This window comes from Colobus angolensis, unplaced genomic scaffold, assembly GCF_000951035.1.
Source record: "Colobus angolensis palliatus isolate OR3802 unplaced genomic scaffold, Cang.pa_1.0 Scaffold249, whole genome shotgun sequence".
NCBI lineage: Eukaryota > Metazoa > Chordata > Mammalia > Primates > Cercopithecidae > Colobus > Colobus angolensis.
In genome coordinates, this window is record NW_012115699.1 from 503,175 (window position 1) to 519,648 (window position 16,474).

The 16,474-nt window shown below is 46.2% G+C and overlaps 1 protein-coding gene across 3 annotated transcripts in view; it reads right to left on the reverse strand.

The window, feature by feature from the left end:
- Nucleotides 1-16,474, reverse strand: part of SLC4A5 (solute carrier family 4 (sodium bicarbonate cotransporter), member 5) — a 144,720-nt gene that overhangs the window by 61,413 nt on the left and 66,833 nt on the right. For all 3 annotated transcript variants that reach the window (XM_011946047.1, XM_011946045.1, XM_011946048.1), the window contains one exon: nucleotides 15,814-15,943. In XM_011946047.1, coding sequence (XP_011801437.1) covers nucleotides 15,814-15,943 — 130 coding nt within the window. The remainder of the gene's footprint in view (nucleotides 1-15,813; nucleotides 15,944-16,474) is intronic.

The following is a 16,474-nucleotide window of genomic DNA, read 5'->3' on the forward strand; positions in this document are numbered from 1 at the left end:
TTCTCCTGTCTCAGCCTCCTGAGCAGCTGGGATTACAGGTGCCTGCCACCAGGCCCGGCTATTTTTTTTTTTTTTTTATTTTAAGTAGAGACGGGGGTTCACCACATTGGTCAGGCTGGTCTCAAATTCCTGACCTCAGGTGATCCACCCACCTCAGCCTCTCAAAATGCTGGGATTACAGGTACAAGCCACCGTGCCCAGCCAGTCCAAATGTTTTAGTTGAGAGGATGCTCAACTTTTCTTCCTGAGGACCAACCTCCCATTCAGATTGCCCTTTTTTTTTTGCTCAAAAATGATACAAAAGATAAACTGAACTGTCACCCTCCTCCCAAAGACTCTTTTGCTACTCCATGGCCTTACCCATCCACCTAAAGGTGTGATGTGTGGCCCAGTGCACAGGGCCACTTCGGTGGGTTGCTCTCTTCACTGTCTCACAAACATCCTAGGCCAGATAGTCTCAGGCAGCTCTCTCCCCCGACATCCCATTCTTCAGTCTTCTGCCCACACAAATGCAACTCCACCTGAAGGAGTGATAAGAGCAATGCTTCCTCTTTGAAACATCCTCTACTAACTCCAGATAGCAGATAGCAAAGACATGCAGACCTTTCCACCTCTCAGGACTTCAACTATTTGTACTGTACATACACCAAACATTAACCCCATACACACACAGACAAGGGTGGTAACCCACATGAGAACAGCGTGCAGAAACACTAAATTACTTGTCTCCAGTTTTAAGCCAATGCCAGAATTAGACTCTGCTACCAGAATCCAGAAAATTTAATTTAAGAAATTCCAGAATATGAGATCACTTAACTAGGGATACCTCTCTAGTCCCCTCTATAACTATTTTGGGAATCCAGATGTTACATCATTAAGCCTTCCACCTGGAACTTAATTTTGTGTTTTCAATGGCTACAGCTAGAAATTTAGCTCACTTTCACCTTGAATGGAAAAGGAAACATGGAGGACCAAAAATCCATAGCAGTGGTTTTCAACCTTGGCTGTCCATTAGAATAACTTGGAGAGATTTATAAAAATACCAATGCCTGGATGGTTACCCTGCCAGGAGGGTGACCCTGCCATGGAAACTCCCAGGTTATCTGACTGCACCCTGTGGGTTCAGGAGCCCCTGCTCTGTAGGCACATAGGATGGTGTGACTTAGGGATAGTTCAACTTATATGGGGTCCCAACGCAGCAAATGTAGCTCACATAGGTCTGATTCTAATTATACAGCAGGACATGGCCTCTTTCCCTTAGAATGGCTCCAAGAACACCAGCTGAAAGGGTCTCCTTTCTAGCATGGTTATGCCATGCTTTAGTTTCTCCGATTTTATAATGGAAGTTCATTTACAGTACACACTCTACTACACCAGTGTGTCTCAAACTAATGTGCATGGGGATCTTGTCAAAATGCAGATCCTCATTCAGCAGGTCTGGAATAAGGTCAAAGATTCTACATTTCTAATAAGCTCCCAGGTGTGGTCATGCTGCTGGTCTGCAGATCACCTCTGAGATCATGCAGAATGTCCTATTTCCTCTCTGTTTTCCACTGCCCAGCGAGAGTGCCCCTTCCTCCACAAAGCCTCTGCCAGGTATTCTGCTTATTTCTCCTATAACACCCTAGGACGGTTCTCAACATGAAGCACTTTAGGGAACCACTGTTCTAGGACAGTGATACTTAAGCTTGATTGCATATAGGAATACCCTAGATACCTTTAAAATCTTCATGTCTCAGTCATATCCTAGACCAGTTGACATCAGAATAAAAACAGATGGGATCCAGGCAACTCTGTGCTCCAGACTATTCTAGGTAAAGTTTATAACTTCTTAGGCTCAGAGCCTAAAATAATTAATGAATTAATTCAGGCTCAGTGCCTAAATTAATAATTAATTGTAGCCAATCATGTTTTACGATTGCTTTGGTATATAACAAATGCCAAATATACATTAAGCTTTTTGAAGACAGGTGCCATTGCTTCCTCTCTGGTGTCCCCTTATGGTCTCCTGCCCAGATCAACCGTATTAAATGCTTGCTCCCTCCTGCCTGAGGGTAACAAGACCTCACTGACCACTGTGGGTGAGATCTCGCTATGAGGAAATGACTAGGAAAAAAAAGCTTAAAACTCATTTTGTTTAAGTATATTTAAAAATACTCAGAAGCTGCGCATGGTGGCTCACACTTGTAATCCCAGCATTTTGGGAGGCTGAGGTGGGAGGATTGCTTGAGACCTGCCTGGGAAACAAAGCAAGACTCCATTATACAAAAAATAAAATAATTAGCCAGGTGTGTGGCATATGCCTGTAGTCCCAGCTACTCAGGAGGCTGAGGTAGGAGGATTAAGTCCAGGAGTTTGAGGCTGCAGTGAACTGTGATTGCACCACTGCAATGAAGCTTAAGGGAAAGCGACAGAGAAAGACTCTGTATCTAAAAAGAAAGAAAGAGGCCCTTATCTTTTAGAGACATAGTGAAATATTTACAGACGGAATGATGTGGTGTCTGGGATTTGTGTCAACCTGATCTAGCGTGTGTGTCTGGGGTAGTAGGTTGGGGACAGAGAAACAAGATTTGCTGTGAGTTAGCTGTTAACTGTTGAAGCTGGGTGATGGGCAGGTGGGGGTTCATTCTGCTATATACTACTTTTGTATAAATTTGAATTTTCCATAATAAAATCCTTAAACATTCTCCAGAATGAATAAAGGAATAGCCTCTGTAAAAAGCCTCTGGTCAAAGCCAAGTTTAAAAACTTGTGGAATACGGATAATAAGGTTCATGTGTAATCCCAAACAACTCATTGCAAAGTGAACTTTATACCATGGTTGGCTTCAAAAAGTGGGGAATTAGAGTTGGGGAAGCAGGTCAAGTGGAAAGAAAATCTCCATGTTCTCCTTCATTATCCAGCAAAGCTTTACCTTTTAAGGATTTTGCCCAAGCCTGGGTGTAGACTCCCAACTCTGCATGCCGGGGTGGGCACCAGATGCCCCCCTCCTGACTGGAATGGAGCTACAAGGAACCTTGAAATGTCACTTGTCACAGAAAGCAGCTCTCTGTCACACAAAGCAGGGCCAGAACTGAGGCTTTTTCTGTGACTAGTAACTCGGTCAGAGATACGATTAGAGGACATTGCTGTTCTATTAATAACAAGAGCAGGAGAAAGCATCATGAGGCTAGCTACCAGGTACAGCCAAGGTTTCCAATGCTCAAATCACAGGATGGAAGAAGAGGAGGCTCTCTTTCAAGAAGGATCTGGAAAGGGTTGAAAACTAAGAGACCTGAATTCTAGTTCTCTCCTCAGATGGAAACTTCATAACTCCTACTGATCCTGCTGGGCTAGAGTAAATATCAGCAGTTTTCAATGGCTGCGTTAGAATCATCTGGGAGCTTTTTACAAATTCTAAAACCCAGGCTGAATCTCAGACTAATTACGTCAACCTCAGGGGACTGAGAATCAGACATCAATATTTTTTAAAAGGAAGACACAGATCCTTGAGATGATAAAACAACAGGCTGCCCATTATGTGTGGTTAGATAAGACTAAAATCTGGAGGATATACATAAACATTGTGATTGAAGAGAAGCTTCTATCTATACTTATTTTGAATATCATTATAATTAAATTGTGTCATGGTTAGTTTGTTTGCAAAATCCCCCTTAGGACACTCTAATTTAAAAAATGTAATCTCCCAATGCATGTAACCTTTAATGCTAAGGCTATGTTGCCTCTAAACATTTGTTTTAATAATTATATTGGTGTGAATTTGTTTCTTACAAGAAGTCTACTCAACTAAAATTTGTAAACTATATATCCACACTGTGATCACTCTATCTACATGGCCTCACCAACTTTATTCTGTAACTCTCCCACCCTGCCCGATTACCCAAAAGCTTGACTTCTGTGTATTAGTTACAAAGCATCAAGACATGTTTGTGCTTTCTGCCTAAGGCCTGTGTGTAATACATTTTGTGACTCCAACAAATTCATTTCTTAAAAGTAAGAAATGTAAGTTTTTCTTCATTATCCAGCAAAGCTTTTTAACTTCATATGAATCATATCAGGATACTGAATTTCCCAACAGAAACTGAAGACCAGTATTAATTCACTTACAAACCCATTAAGAATTTTCCTAGAGATGTCTGAGGACTCATCAGATACTCCCCTGGTTCAGTCTTTGACAGAGGCACTAAGAAATCATCTGTGGAAGGAAGATTTTTCAAAAGGGGAACACCTGAGGCCGGGCCTGGTGGCTCACACCTATAATCCCAGCACTTTGGGAGGCCGAGGCAGGAAGATCCCTTGAGGTCAGGAGTTTTGAGAACAGCCTGGCCAACATGGTAAAATCCTGTCTCTACTTAAAAAAAAAAGATTAGCTGGGCGTGGTTGTGCACGCCTGTAATCCTAGCTACTCCCAGCCAAGCACTATGCTAAGCACTTAACATGTATTATCTCATCTAATCCTTAAATCTATCTCACGAGGTAGGTCTGTGACTATTCTCATTGTACAGGTGAGGAGACTGAGACCCTTAGAGGATGAGGAGCCTGCCCAAAGTTGCTGAGGCAGGAGAATCACTTGAGCCCAGGAGGCGGAGGTTGCAGCGAACTGAGACGGCACCACTGCACTCTAGCCTGGGCGACAGAGCAAGACTCCATCTCAAAAAAATGGGAGGAACACCGAAGCAAATTCTGGCCCATTCTTACAATTTATTTGGCCAATTCACGCTACATAAAATCACGTGCATGAAAATATGTATGTGAGATAGTATAACAAGTTGTTTCTACAACTGATTATGACTTTGCATACCATGTATATGTTAATAAACTAAACTTGGCAGTAAATTTGAAAGATTATAAAGTATAAAAGACTGAGTGGGCAGGCATGGGTCAAGGGTCAGCACACATACGGAGAAGTTCAGAAGGTACCAGAAGGGGCTGATGAGCACCAGAAAGGCTTCACAGGCCTCTTGGGGCAGCCACCCCAGTCCAGGCTCAGAAATTGTATCTTTTTAGTGTCCCAAAGATGACTAGGTCCAGTGACACTGTCTAATGCTAACTAAGATCACAAAGGCTGATGCATAAACCTGAAGGCCAATTTATTTAATTTACAGTGAGATTTACAATCGTTACAGGGGTTTGTTACGCTCATCCTCTAGCCTTTGCATTCTCTTATGGGCAGATATACAGGGTAAGCCAAATTATCACCAAGAAGTTGCTGAATATAGAATCAGAATGAGTTAATCATTAGTTAAGTGAGTCCAGTGTTTAATAGACTCAGGATGATCTTTCATCTCTACACATGAGATATGTCTGGAACTGGGATCAGATAGATAGGGCCTTCTGTCTTAGATTGTTCTGTAATGAACCCCACTTCCTCCCATGGCTGACTGATTCACTCTGAATGAAAGTCTTTCCTTTTGGTGGCCTAGGAACCTCTGCTGAGGGCCTTTGGTGATGCAGTGCAGTTGGGCATTACAGGAGAACCACTCCTTCCCAGACAGTGATGAACTGCACTGGCACAGCTGGTGGTGATGGGGCAGAGGTGTGGCATTCCAGGGAGCTGTGATGAATGACATGGGGGTGGCCTCTGCTCCCAAGCTCATGCATTTGGTGAAGGGTCCATCCTCCTGCACACCATGTCCTCATTCAGGGTTGAAGGGGAGCCCACAGCTAAGTGAATGCCATCAGACACAGTTACTGACAAATTCTGAACAAGCTTCTTCAGGGAGAGGCTTGTGGAGCCAAAAGCTGTGTGAGGACCACTTGTATGTGTATCTGGGAAGTCCCTGTAATTGCCCTAAGGGACTGTCATCTACACAGTTGTCTGCCTCCCTCAGAGTCTGCTGGTACCTCCTTTCACTGCCTCTTCCACCTCTGCTATTCTAGGCCAAGTTCAAACGCCACCTCTCCCATAACAATGCCTTTCCAAGGGCCCAGGTTGAGGAGACCTCTCCTTCCTCTGACTCCCATCACACTTTTTATCATTTATCAAATAACACTTCCTAATCACGACAACAGCTAAAGCTTACTGAGTACTTTCTACGTGCCAGGCACTATGCTAAGCACTTAACATGTATTATCTCATTTAATCCTTAAATCTATCTCACGAGGTAGGTCTGTGACTATTTCATGGTACAGGTGAGGAGACTGAGACCCTTAGAGGATGAGGAGCCTGCCCAAGGTCATGCAGCTTATAAGAGACAGGATTTGGAGGCATGTCTTTAGATTCTAGAGCCTGTTCTCACCACTTTGCACATACCACCTTGAGTTTTAGTTATCTGTGTGTATGAGCACATGCCTGCTTTATACCAGATTGGGGTTGAAATATCATGCCTCATGGGCTCCAAGCACCCCTCTTCAAGCAGCCTGTTTTTGTATGGCCAGCTAGCTAAGCATGGTTTTTATATATTTAAAGCACTGTAAAGAAGGAGAAAGAGGGGGCAGAGGAGAGAAAGGAGAAGAGAAGGAGAGAAAAAGAGAAGAGGAGGGGGGAGAGGAGAGGAAATAAAAGGGTGGGAGAAGAGATCATTTGTGCACAAAAGCTGAAAATATTTTCTGTCTAGCCATTAACAGAACATGGTTGCTGATACCTGTACTAGATCATAGGCACTTTAAGAACAGATTCATATTTTATTCATTGTAATTCTCCCACAGGACCTAACACAACATCCCCTCAACTATTTTTGGAATGAAAGAAGAGAGGTGTGGATAAAACAGCCTCTCCAAAGTTCTCCTAGACTCAGAAGTTAGAGCTTCCACCTTTCCACTGCTCTAGGGATTGATGTAGTGCTGCAGTGGCATCCGCAGATCTCCATGGACAGAGATAGGGTGTGGTCTCGCTCTCCTTCAAGAGGAGGATGAGTTTGTAAAATCACACCACCTATACTCTCATAGGCAACTTGAAGAATTCTGAAGTTCTGGTTGGTATTAGAGGCAGAACTGTGGCCAAAGGATTGCTTACATTAAGTGCATATCTTCATTACTACAGATGTATGAAAGACATATTTGGGGTGTCTGCTCTGCCTGTCTTCAATGGGGATGTGCTCTCTAGGATATAGCAAGGCCTCCCATATCTCCTCATACCTCTGATCCGGGTCCCAGTGATAGGGCAACCAAAGTTGGAAAGATCAGATTCTCCATGAAGAATGTGGAATTGCTGTGGGATGGTCCCTTGAGTAGGGTGGATGTGAACATGGAAGCTGAGGATTGGCCAGAGGCAGGGACAAGCAGAAGAAGCTGGTTGCAAAAGAGTAAAGGAGATGCCTTGAGAGAAGCAGAGACCAGAAGCAGAGAGAAAGAGGACAGGCCAGCTTCCCAGGCCCAGCCCTTGAGAGATCATGCCCCAGGAGACTATGAAGTCACCCCAGTGTCCCAGTGATGCTCCCTCCATTTGTATGAGTTAGCCTGAGTGGGTTTCTGTTACCTGTAGCCCCAAACCTCCTGATGATGACAGTGGCATTTCTCTCCCCTTGGGCATCGCACACAGTCCCTGACAGTTCACTTAAGATTAGGCTGTGGGAGCCAGAGATGGAGATGCTGGGTGGGGGCTCTTGACTCTAGTGTAAAGTACTGCTGCCGGCCAGGAGCAGTGGCTCACGCCTGTAATCCCAGCACTTTGAGAGGCTGAGGCGGGTGGATCACCTGAAGCCAGGAGTTTGAGACCAGCCTGGAAACATGGTGAGACCCTACCTCTACTAAAAATGCAAAAATTAGTCAGGTGTGGTGGTGGGCACCTGGAATCCCAGCTACTTGGGAGGCTGAAGCAGGAGAATTGCTTGAACCCAGGAGGCGGAGGTTGCAGTGAGCCAAGATTGTGCCACTGCACTCCAGCGTGGGTGACAGAGCGAGACTCTGTCTCAAAAATTGAAAAATAAAATAAATAAATAAATAAATAAATAAAGTACTGTTGCCAAAAGGTTTTTAGGCAGGACTCTTCCTTTGGCACCTCTGGAGTCTGATGGCTGTGATCCTAACAAGACAGGAGACAAAACTACCAAAATCAACGTGTAGACCTTATTTTGATTCTAAGTTGTATAAACCAACAGAAATAAGATATTTTTGAGACAGTAAGAGAAATTGAATCTAGACTAGATAACCAATTATAATAAGGAATTTTTCTCAATTGTATTAGGAGATATAATGGCATTGTTGTGTTTAAAATGAAGTCTAATTCATAAAGATGTGTACTGAAATGTTTACAACATTTGGGATTGCCTTTAAAATATCCCAGCAAAAGCAAACAACAACAAAACATCCCTAAAAGCAAACAAAAAAAGTGGTGGATATAGATAAATATGAATCTTTGATGAAGCTGGGTGATGGGAACCATTCTCTACTTTTTGTGTTTCAAATTTTTCATAATAAAAAGTTTAAATATATATTTGGATATATAAAACATATATATGAATAGGTAAACCAAGTAGGGGTTTTGACATGAAGGTGGTCTGATGGTGGGGTTATTCCCCTCCTGACAGCTGCAACTGAGAGAGCTATCCAGGGATGACTCTGGTTGGGGGAGGTGTTTGCTCCTGCAGACCACCTCCAAGGGTTCTGAGGAGCTGCCAGCCAGTTCTGCCCTATCTGGGAAGAGCTCCCTGAGTGTTCTAGTCCCTCCCATCTCTCCTCACTTAATTAGCCTTCCAATCTCACTCACTGGCCAACTAATCTGATCGTACTATCCTGGGTCAACCGTGTGATGGCCTTGTGTCACTGCCTGGCTGTCCCCGTGGATGTGGACTTGTGCTTCCCCTGTCCAACTGCAGGACTTTGAAGGTCTCTCATGCAGCTCTGCCCTGGGCTGTGCTAACTGTAAGTTATCCTAAGTCCCTGAGGGATGAAAGACCCTGGCATAACCCTCATTCTGTGTTTACACTGCCAGTTGTGAGAGCACCAGATGGAACCCAGGGCCTCTGAGACTTCAGGGAACATTTTACCTGCAGCTTGATCCAGGTTCTGATTCACATAAAAATTCCTTTTTCCTACTTCACCAACATAAGCCTCAAGTTTCAGTTTGGACTAGCATAGAGAGAGGGAAGGACCAAGTTAGATACTGGACATAAAAGCAGCTTGATAATGACAAAGAGTATAATTATTCAGAACAGTATATCAGCAGAAGGTGGAAGTCAAACAACCTTTAAAACCTTCATCTGACCACAAATCTCCCTGCATGACTCCACTGCAATAAAACAAGAGAGCGTTGACTGCTAGCCTGGAGCTGTTTGTCTGGCTCGTGTATATCAGCCATGTGCAGCTCCTACAATCGCTTTTCCACCCCACCTGTCTCCTCAAACCAGAGATAGGCCTGGAATTCCCTCAACTCCCTGCTAGAAGCCCCTCCACCTGTGCCCAGGGCTGCCTTGCTCCATCCAGCAGTCTCCCTCAGCTTCTTTTCCCTTTAAATCTCTTTCCCCTGGACCCTTCTTGTAAGCCTACGATATGCTCATATTTCACTTACCCTCAAAACCAAAAGGATCTCCCTTGGCCCATGTTCCCCTTAAGACGCTTCTTTCACTCCTGCCCTTCATGGACAAGCATCTTGGAAGAACTGTCAAGTCAGTTTTTTACTTTTAACTCTTCTCAACTTACTGCCCTCTGGCTTCTGCACTACCCCTTCTCAGACTGCGGGAGCGGGTCCATCCTGCAGATGCGCTTCAGTTCTTGTGGTACTTGTTATCCCCTCCCTCCATCTTGAATGTCTCTCTGCCCTTGGTTTCCAGGACGAAGCCCTCCTCCCATTCCCCTCCTAATCTCCTGGTTGCCCCTTCTCAGTCTCTTTTGTGGGTTCCTCTTCATCTGCCCATCCTGCAAATACTGAAGTTCCTGGGGACTCTGTTCTGGGCTCTCTTCTCACTTCAAAGGATAAGGTTCACCTCAGGGGCAACCTTATCCTTTTCTGTGGGCTTGATTTCCACCTAGATGCTGATGCCTCATACATTTATGCTTCTCTACTAAACTCCAGACACAGTGGCCACATGATGATCTCTGGACATCTCCACTTGGAGTTTCCTCAAATAGAACCTATCCAAAATGGAACCATTATCAACTGCCCCCAAAACAAAACAAAAAATACCCAATGTAATAAAACTTTACTACTACATTTATGTTTCCTAAGCTGCTACCATGAGGTACCCACTAGCTTAGGTGGGAATTCTGGGTGTCTCCCTGACTATCTGCCCCCATGTGCCATCTGTTATCAAGTCCTGTCAATTCTACCTTTTAAATTTTGTCTCAATCTACCCCTTCTCTCTATCCCCACTGCCAGCAGCTCTCCCTTGGACCAGCCTCCTAACTGGCCAAGTCTTGCCCCCTTTTATCCATTCTCCACACTAAAGCCAGATGATCTCTCTTAAGGATATGCATGATTCTGTCCTTTTCCCACCTAGAACCTTTCAGTGGTCTTCTAAAGCTCTCAGCACCAAGTTCAAACACTATAACATGGCCGGCATAGAATCTGCATCATCAGTCCTGCCATTCCCAGCCTCTTGCTCTACAGGCCAGCCACAGGGAACCTGTGCCTGTTCCTCTATGTGTCTGTTTTTCTGGTTCCAGCACCCTCTTCCGCCTTCCCTACCCTCTCCTGGCTAACTCTGACCCATCCTTCAGGTCTCAATGTGAACATCTCTTCCTCCTAGAAGCCTTCCTGGACTCCTCCTGCCTGGATTAGATGCTCCTATGCTCTGCTTTCACAGTGCCCCCATTACCAAATGCCCCCTTATTTGCCTCTATGTCCAATTGGACTGAGAGCCCAAGAGAGCAGGGGCAGGATCTGCCATGTTCCATTTTTGTATCTCTAGCAGGCTCAGGGCTTGCAGATAATAAATATTAATTGAATGAATGAACCAAGTGTGTTGATTTCTGCATTTGGAGCTCTCAGCTTCCTACTCTCCTTTAAATTGAGTGGGCAGCTCCAGCTCCACTGGAAGGTTGATTCCAGATGGGTGGTGAAACCAGAAGTCTGGGGATGCCTACTGCCCCACACTAAGATGGGAAATGATGTTAAGAGGGCATTATACAGGATTTTTTTTTTTTTTTTTGAGACAGAGTTTCACTCTTGTTGCCCAGGCTGGAGTGCAATGGCATGATCTTGGCTCCCTGCAACCTCTGCCTCCCAGGTTCAATCAATTCTCCTGCCTCAGCCTCCTGAGTAGCTGGGATTACAAGCACCCACCAGCATGCCTGGCTAACTTTTTTGTAATTTTAGTAAAGATGGGGTTTCATTATATTGGCCAGGCTGGTCTTGAACTCCTGACCTCAGGTGATCCACCCGCTTCAGCCTCCCAAAGTGCTGGGATTACAGGCATGAGCCACCATGTCTGGACTACAGAGGATCTTAATGAGGGTGATTTCAGGGTTGACACAGAAAGCTTGGCTTTCTCCATCCTGTATGGAGTGAGAAAGCATCCCTGCCTATGTGCATAGAACCATTCAGGGCTTTTGAAAACATACTGATCTGGTCTGACCCAACAACTGACCCACTTCTCCTGCCCCTTCCTGGTCATTGCAGTAACGTTCTCAGAGCATGTGTCTCACAAGAATCTTGTGGCAAGTTCGTATTTGTGGTCTGCTCTGAGTTGAGACCAGAGGCAGCTTGGATTTGGAATTTGCTTTCATGGCTCTTGGGAGGCGCTAAGCTCTGGTTATTTCTGAGTAACCCCAAAGGGCCCTCCACACTTGGGTGGGCTCCAATCCAGGTCATTCTCCTTCCCAGCCCTCCACTTGCAGTCCGGCAGAGGTGGGCAGGAGAGAGGATGGAATTCTGGGTAAATAGTTTGCTCACAGTCAGATGGTCTCCCCCACCCAATCTGATCCAGCCCTTCCTGCAGGCAAGGTCATTAACAGCAAACAGCCAGCTGCATTTCCCTCATGTGAATGCTAGAGACAGAGTTAATAAAAATCTATCTTATTAACAGCCTGACCTACCAGCATTGATCACATTAGAAATGACGCTGCACACACAGTCCCCATTATGTGCATGGCGCAAGGCTCAGCAGAGCTCAAAAAGCCATTTAAATCCCTCCAGGAGTGACTCCTCCAAGGGCCTGAAACATCCCCCAAACTAATAACTCCTGACAAAGCACTGCCAGGGAAAATTCCTTGCGGATTTGAGATTTTCACTCTGTTAATCTCCTAACTCAATAAAGCAAACACTCCCTGCAGCAAATTAAATACTTTTATTAAAGGGTCCCCTCCCCGATTCTCTTTGACATGGGTATTGTAGACCCATAACCCTCTTGGAGCCTGAGTGTCTATGTGAGGGGCTGTCCCCTACTCCCCATCATTTTCTCCTGTTACTCTAAGAAGGCCAGAACCCATTATGATTTGCTGATTCTTAGATTCTTGAAACATCTGACATCTCTAGCTTCCCTGAGTGGCTCCACTGGCCTGTCAACTGAGAAAACTGCTTTCCGTTTTTTTGTGGGGGTGACAGGCCTCAAATAGCTCTGACCCAGGCAACTCTAACCTTGTAGTTTGCCTGGAGGAGGACCCAGCAAAACTGATCAGGCCTGGTGGGCTTCTTGGCCAATGGTCAAACCCTTCTTCCGACTTCACTAGGGGCTTGCTGGTCATACCTTGGACAGTTATCTGGAAACCAGATGGGGTTAGCTGTACAGAGTAGAAGAGGGTGGAGCAGAAGTCAAGAAAGCCACTCTTCTCTCACATTTTCCTGTCCCCAAGCTGGCCTTCAAGCTACTCCTCTTTGGGATCTGCCTAGAATTGGGTTCGGCCACTTTAACTTCTAGTTCATCACTTTCTTTTCACTGCTGGTTGGAGCCAGGCTATCCTGAGGTCCTGACGGCCCTTCTTCCAGGACCTCCTCAGATGCCATCTTCAGAAAGCCTGCTTTGCAGGGAAACCCACTACTTTGCAGATGGCAACTGCCAGACCCCTTTATGTTTTAAGAGAAGACCCCTTCTAGAAACAGCCTCATGTACAGTTTCTCAGTTCCATCACTGGGTCTGGAGTGCAGAGGGCTTTGTGAATCCACACTCTGAGAGAATAGAGACAATGTGTTTTGCCTTTGGCAATAGTCAGGTCTCTGGGGGCCATAAGGCCTTCTTGGCAAGGGCTCCATGGGTGTGTGTGATAGGCCCTCGTGGAGGGTCAGGGTCTGGTCCTGGCAACCATGGCTAAGAGTTCTGGATGCAGACTCTGTCCAGGGTGTGGAGAAGGCAACCTCTCCTTTTCGGGCCCCTGAGAAGACCCTGCCCAGCTTTCCTCCTCTCTATTTGCCCACCCTGGGCAGGAGAGGCCCTCGTTCAGGGCAGGCAGTGGCTTCAGGCCCTGGCCCCTCAGAGGTGTTAAGACATAATAGCCCAGGGTAGGTCTTGGTCATTTGAAACGTCCCCCTTCCCTGTCAATCTTGGATAGGCATCCTGGGCTCTGCAGCTCTCCCCATGTATCTCTGACCCCAACAGAATTGCTTCTAGACCTATGTCCTCCCCTAGAAGTCAAAACAGTCACTGGAAGTTAGAGACAGAAAGAGAAAGGGCTGAGAAAATGATGAAGGGAAGACAAAGTCCATTATCCCTCAAGTGGGGAGTCAGAGAGACCTGGACTGGAATCCATATTCAGCTACCTACATGCTCTGAACCCTGGTGAGCTACTTGCTCCCCTTCACCTCAGTTTCCTATCATAAAACAGGGATAATGAAAGTTCTGCCCACTCAGGGTCACTGTGCAACTTGCAAGAGACAAGCCTGTGAATCGATCAGCACAGTAAGTGTTCAAAGAATGGGATCATAGGAAGAAATTCAAAGGCTTCCACACAGGGACCAGGCCCAGCTGTGGGGCTGGGGATTTGTTCCTCTCTGAGGCCTGCAGGGATTTATTTGCTAGTCCACGTAGTGGCCTTTTTTCCAGATACCCCTGCAGGGTACCTGGAGTGGGGAAAACCTGGGGTGTCCAAACCTGTGCCTTCTGGTTCTACACAGCAACTACCCAGGCTAGTGATGGAGATGAGCGAGGGAAGAGCCCAGGCCGTGGTTGTGGACAGCTCAGGCTCTGGGTGTCACGGTGGGCCCCATGCAGAGACAGACCTGGGCATAGTTGAGTCCATGCACTCTCAACTTGGGCATAATTGCCCCCAAGGAGGCAAAAACTGGTTCTTGGAGGAGTGAAAATATTTTAGATATTACAATGGCTTGTGGTACTCTACAGCTACACTCGGCCTGACAAATCTTATTCCTTTTTTTTTTTTTTTTTGAGACAGAGTCTCACTCTGTTGTCCAGGTTGGAGTGCAATGGCACAATCATGGCTCACTGCAGCCTCAACTTCCCCTGGCTCAAGTGATCTTCCACCTCATCTTTTCGAGTAGGTGAGACTACGGGTGTGTGCCACCATGCCTACCTAATTTTCTATTTTGATTTTTTTTTTTTTGTAGAGACGAGGTCTTCCTATGTTGCCCAGGCTGGTCTTGAACTCGTGGGCTCAAGCAATCTCCCTGTCTTGGCCTCTCAAAGTGTTGGGATTATAGGCATAAGCCACCGTGCCTAGCTCTTATTCCTTATTTCTAATGAAAGAAATTAAATTTTAATTTGATAAAGTTGATTTAAATCAATTAAATTCTTCTCCTGGGGACAGAGTGGTATCATGTAAAGAAGGTGGAGAAACATCGGCACAGTCTGTCTTCCTGTCCAAAGGTCCCTCCTGCTGCCTCTTCCCATAGCTTTCCTTCCCCTTGGGCTCTTGGGAGCACTGGGCACTACTGAACAGTCCAGTTAAGTCCCAAGGCCCCTTTGTCCCACGCACTGGGGATATGAGCAGTGCCAACCACTCTTACCCTGCCCCTCCCTTGCCTCCTGTGACTTCTCCGTGCAGCTCCCCTCCAGCTTCTGCTCTCCTTATATATGGAGAGCTCTCTGTTCCCCATGCTTTGCTCCATGGCTGCAACTCTGCAGCCCCAAACTCTGCCAGTTCCCTTTTCTTCGGTGGCCCACTAGCCCTCTCCATTTGGATTTTTCCCACCATTCAGACTCGATGTGCCTGGCACACCTTCTCCTTCCCCCAGGAAGCCCTCACTGTCTACCCCAGCCTACTTGGTACTTTCCCTTTTATAGCATTCAGCTTGAACCATTTTATATTAAAGAACATCCTAGGTAAAAAAAGTGAGACCTCATTGCTACAAAAAATAAAAATAATCAGTTGGATGCAGTGGCATGTGCCCGAAGTACCAGCTACTTGGGAGGTTGAAGCAGGAGGATTGCTTGAGCCCAGGAGTTTGAGCCTGTGTGCAGTAAGCTATGATTACCCTACTGCACTGAAGCCTGGGTGACAGAATGAGACCCCATCTCTGGAAAAACTACAACGACGACGACAAGAATGCAGTTGACCCCTGAACAACATGGGTTTTGAACTGCATGGGCCCACTTATACACAGGTTTTCTTCAACCAAATGGGGTCAAAAATACAGTATTCATGGGATGCAATACCTCCATATATGGGCCAATGTTTCATATAGGCAGTTCCACAGGGCCACCTGGGAGACTTGAATATATGTGGATTTTGGCATCAGCAGGGGGTCCTGGAATCAGTGCCCTATGGATACGGAGGGACAATGGTATATGCCCTTGTATTACTCTCAGAGTTTCATAGGTGACTGTTCTGTCTTCCCACTTGAACTTCAATTTCTTTGAGGATGAGGAGAAAGTCATAAGGTTCTGTTTGCTCCTTACTTCTGGACACCAAGGAAGGCAGGTGGGAAGGTCTTTGTGGACCAGGAAGCTCTCAAGGTACAAGGCACCCCTTCCCACTAGGAGGGTCAGGCAAGCCCAGGCTGTGCAAGACTGAAGTGCCCACCTGCCTCATGGGGCCCCACCTTACCTGGCTGACTCCTTCCACTCCATCTGGTCTCCGTCATGCTGCAGAGTGTCCATCTCTGTGAAGAGGGTGGGGTTGGGAGCCTCATCTTCCTCCCCCAGGATGTCCTGGAGCTGCTCAGCAGCTGGGGACCCTGCAAAAGAGGGGCAACAGGTCTGCTGAGTGTCCCATGGAAGGAAGGAGGACCACAAGGCCAGCAGAAATGGAGTAGGAGGCAAGCACAAGGGAAAAGCATTTTCTAATTCTGTAAAACTAAGTCCAGCTCCTGGGTGAAGCTGGACTCCTGTCACCATGAATCAGAGGTGGGCGAGATACTCTTTAAGATAAAAGGATGAAAATATTTAGTCTGCATTCAGATCCTGGGTCTTGTAGCTGGCAGTGAAGAATGATGGGAAATGGTCGAAGCCAGGGCAGCAGCAAGAACCAGGAACAGAACTAAAGAGAGCAGTGAGAAGCACTCTGATCCAATTTCAGCTTACCACCAGAGGGGTTCTTCTTCCCACCGGGCCCCAAAGCAGCCAACTCCCAACACTGGTCTTGAAAAGGCAGTCAGCCATGCAAAAGGATAGCTTGCACACCCTTGTACCATGTGGGCCCTCTTTCTTCCTGGGCAAGGTGACAGTCCATTTCCTGAGTCTCCAGCCTGCTTTCCAACTGCCCATTG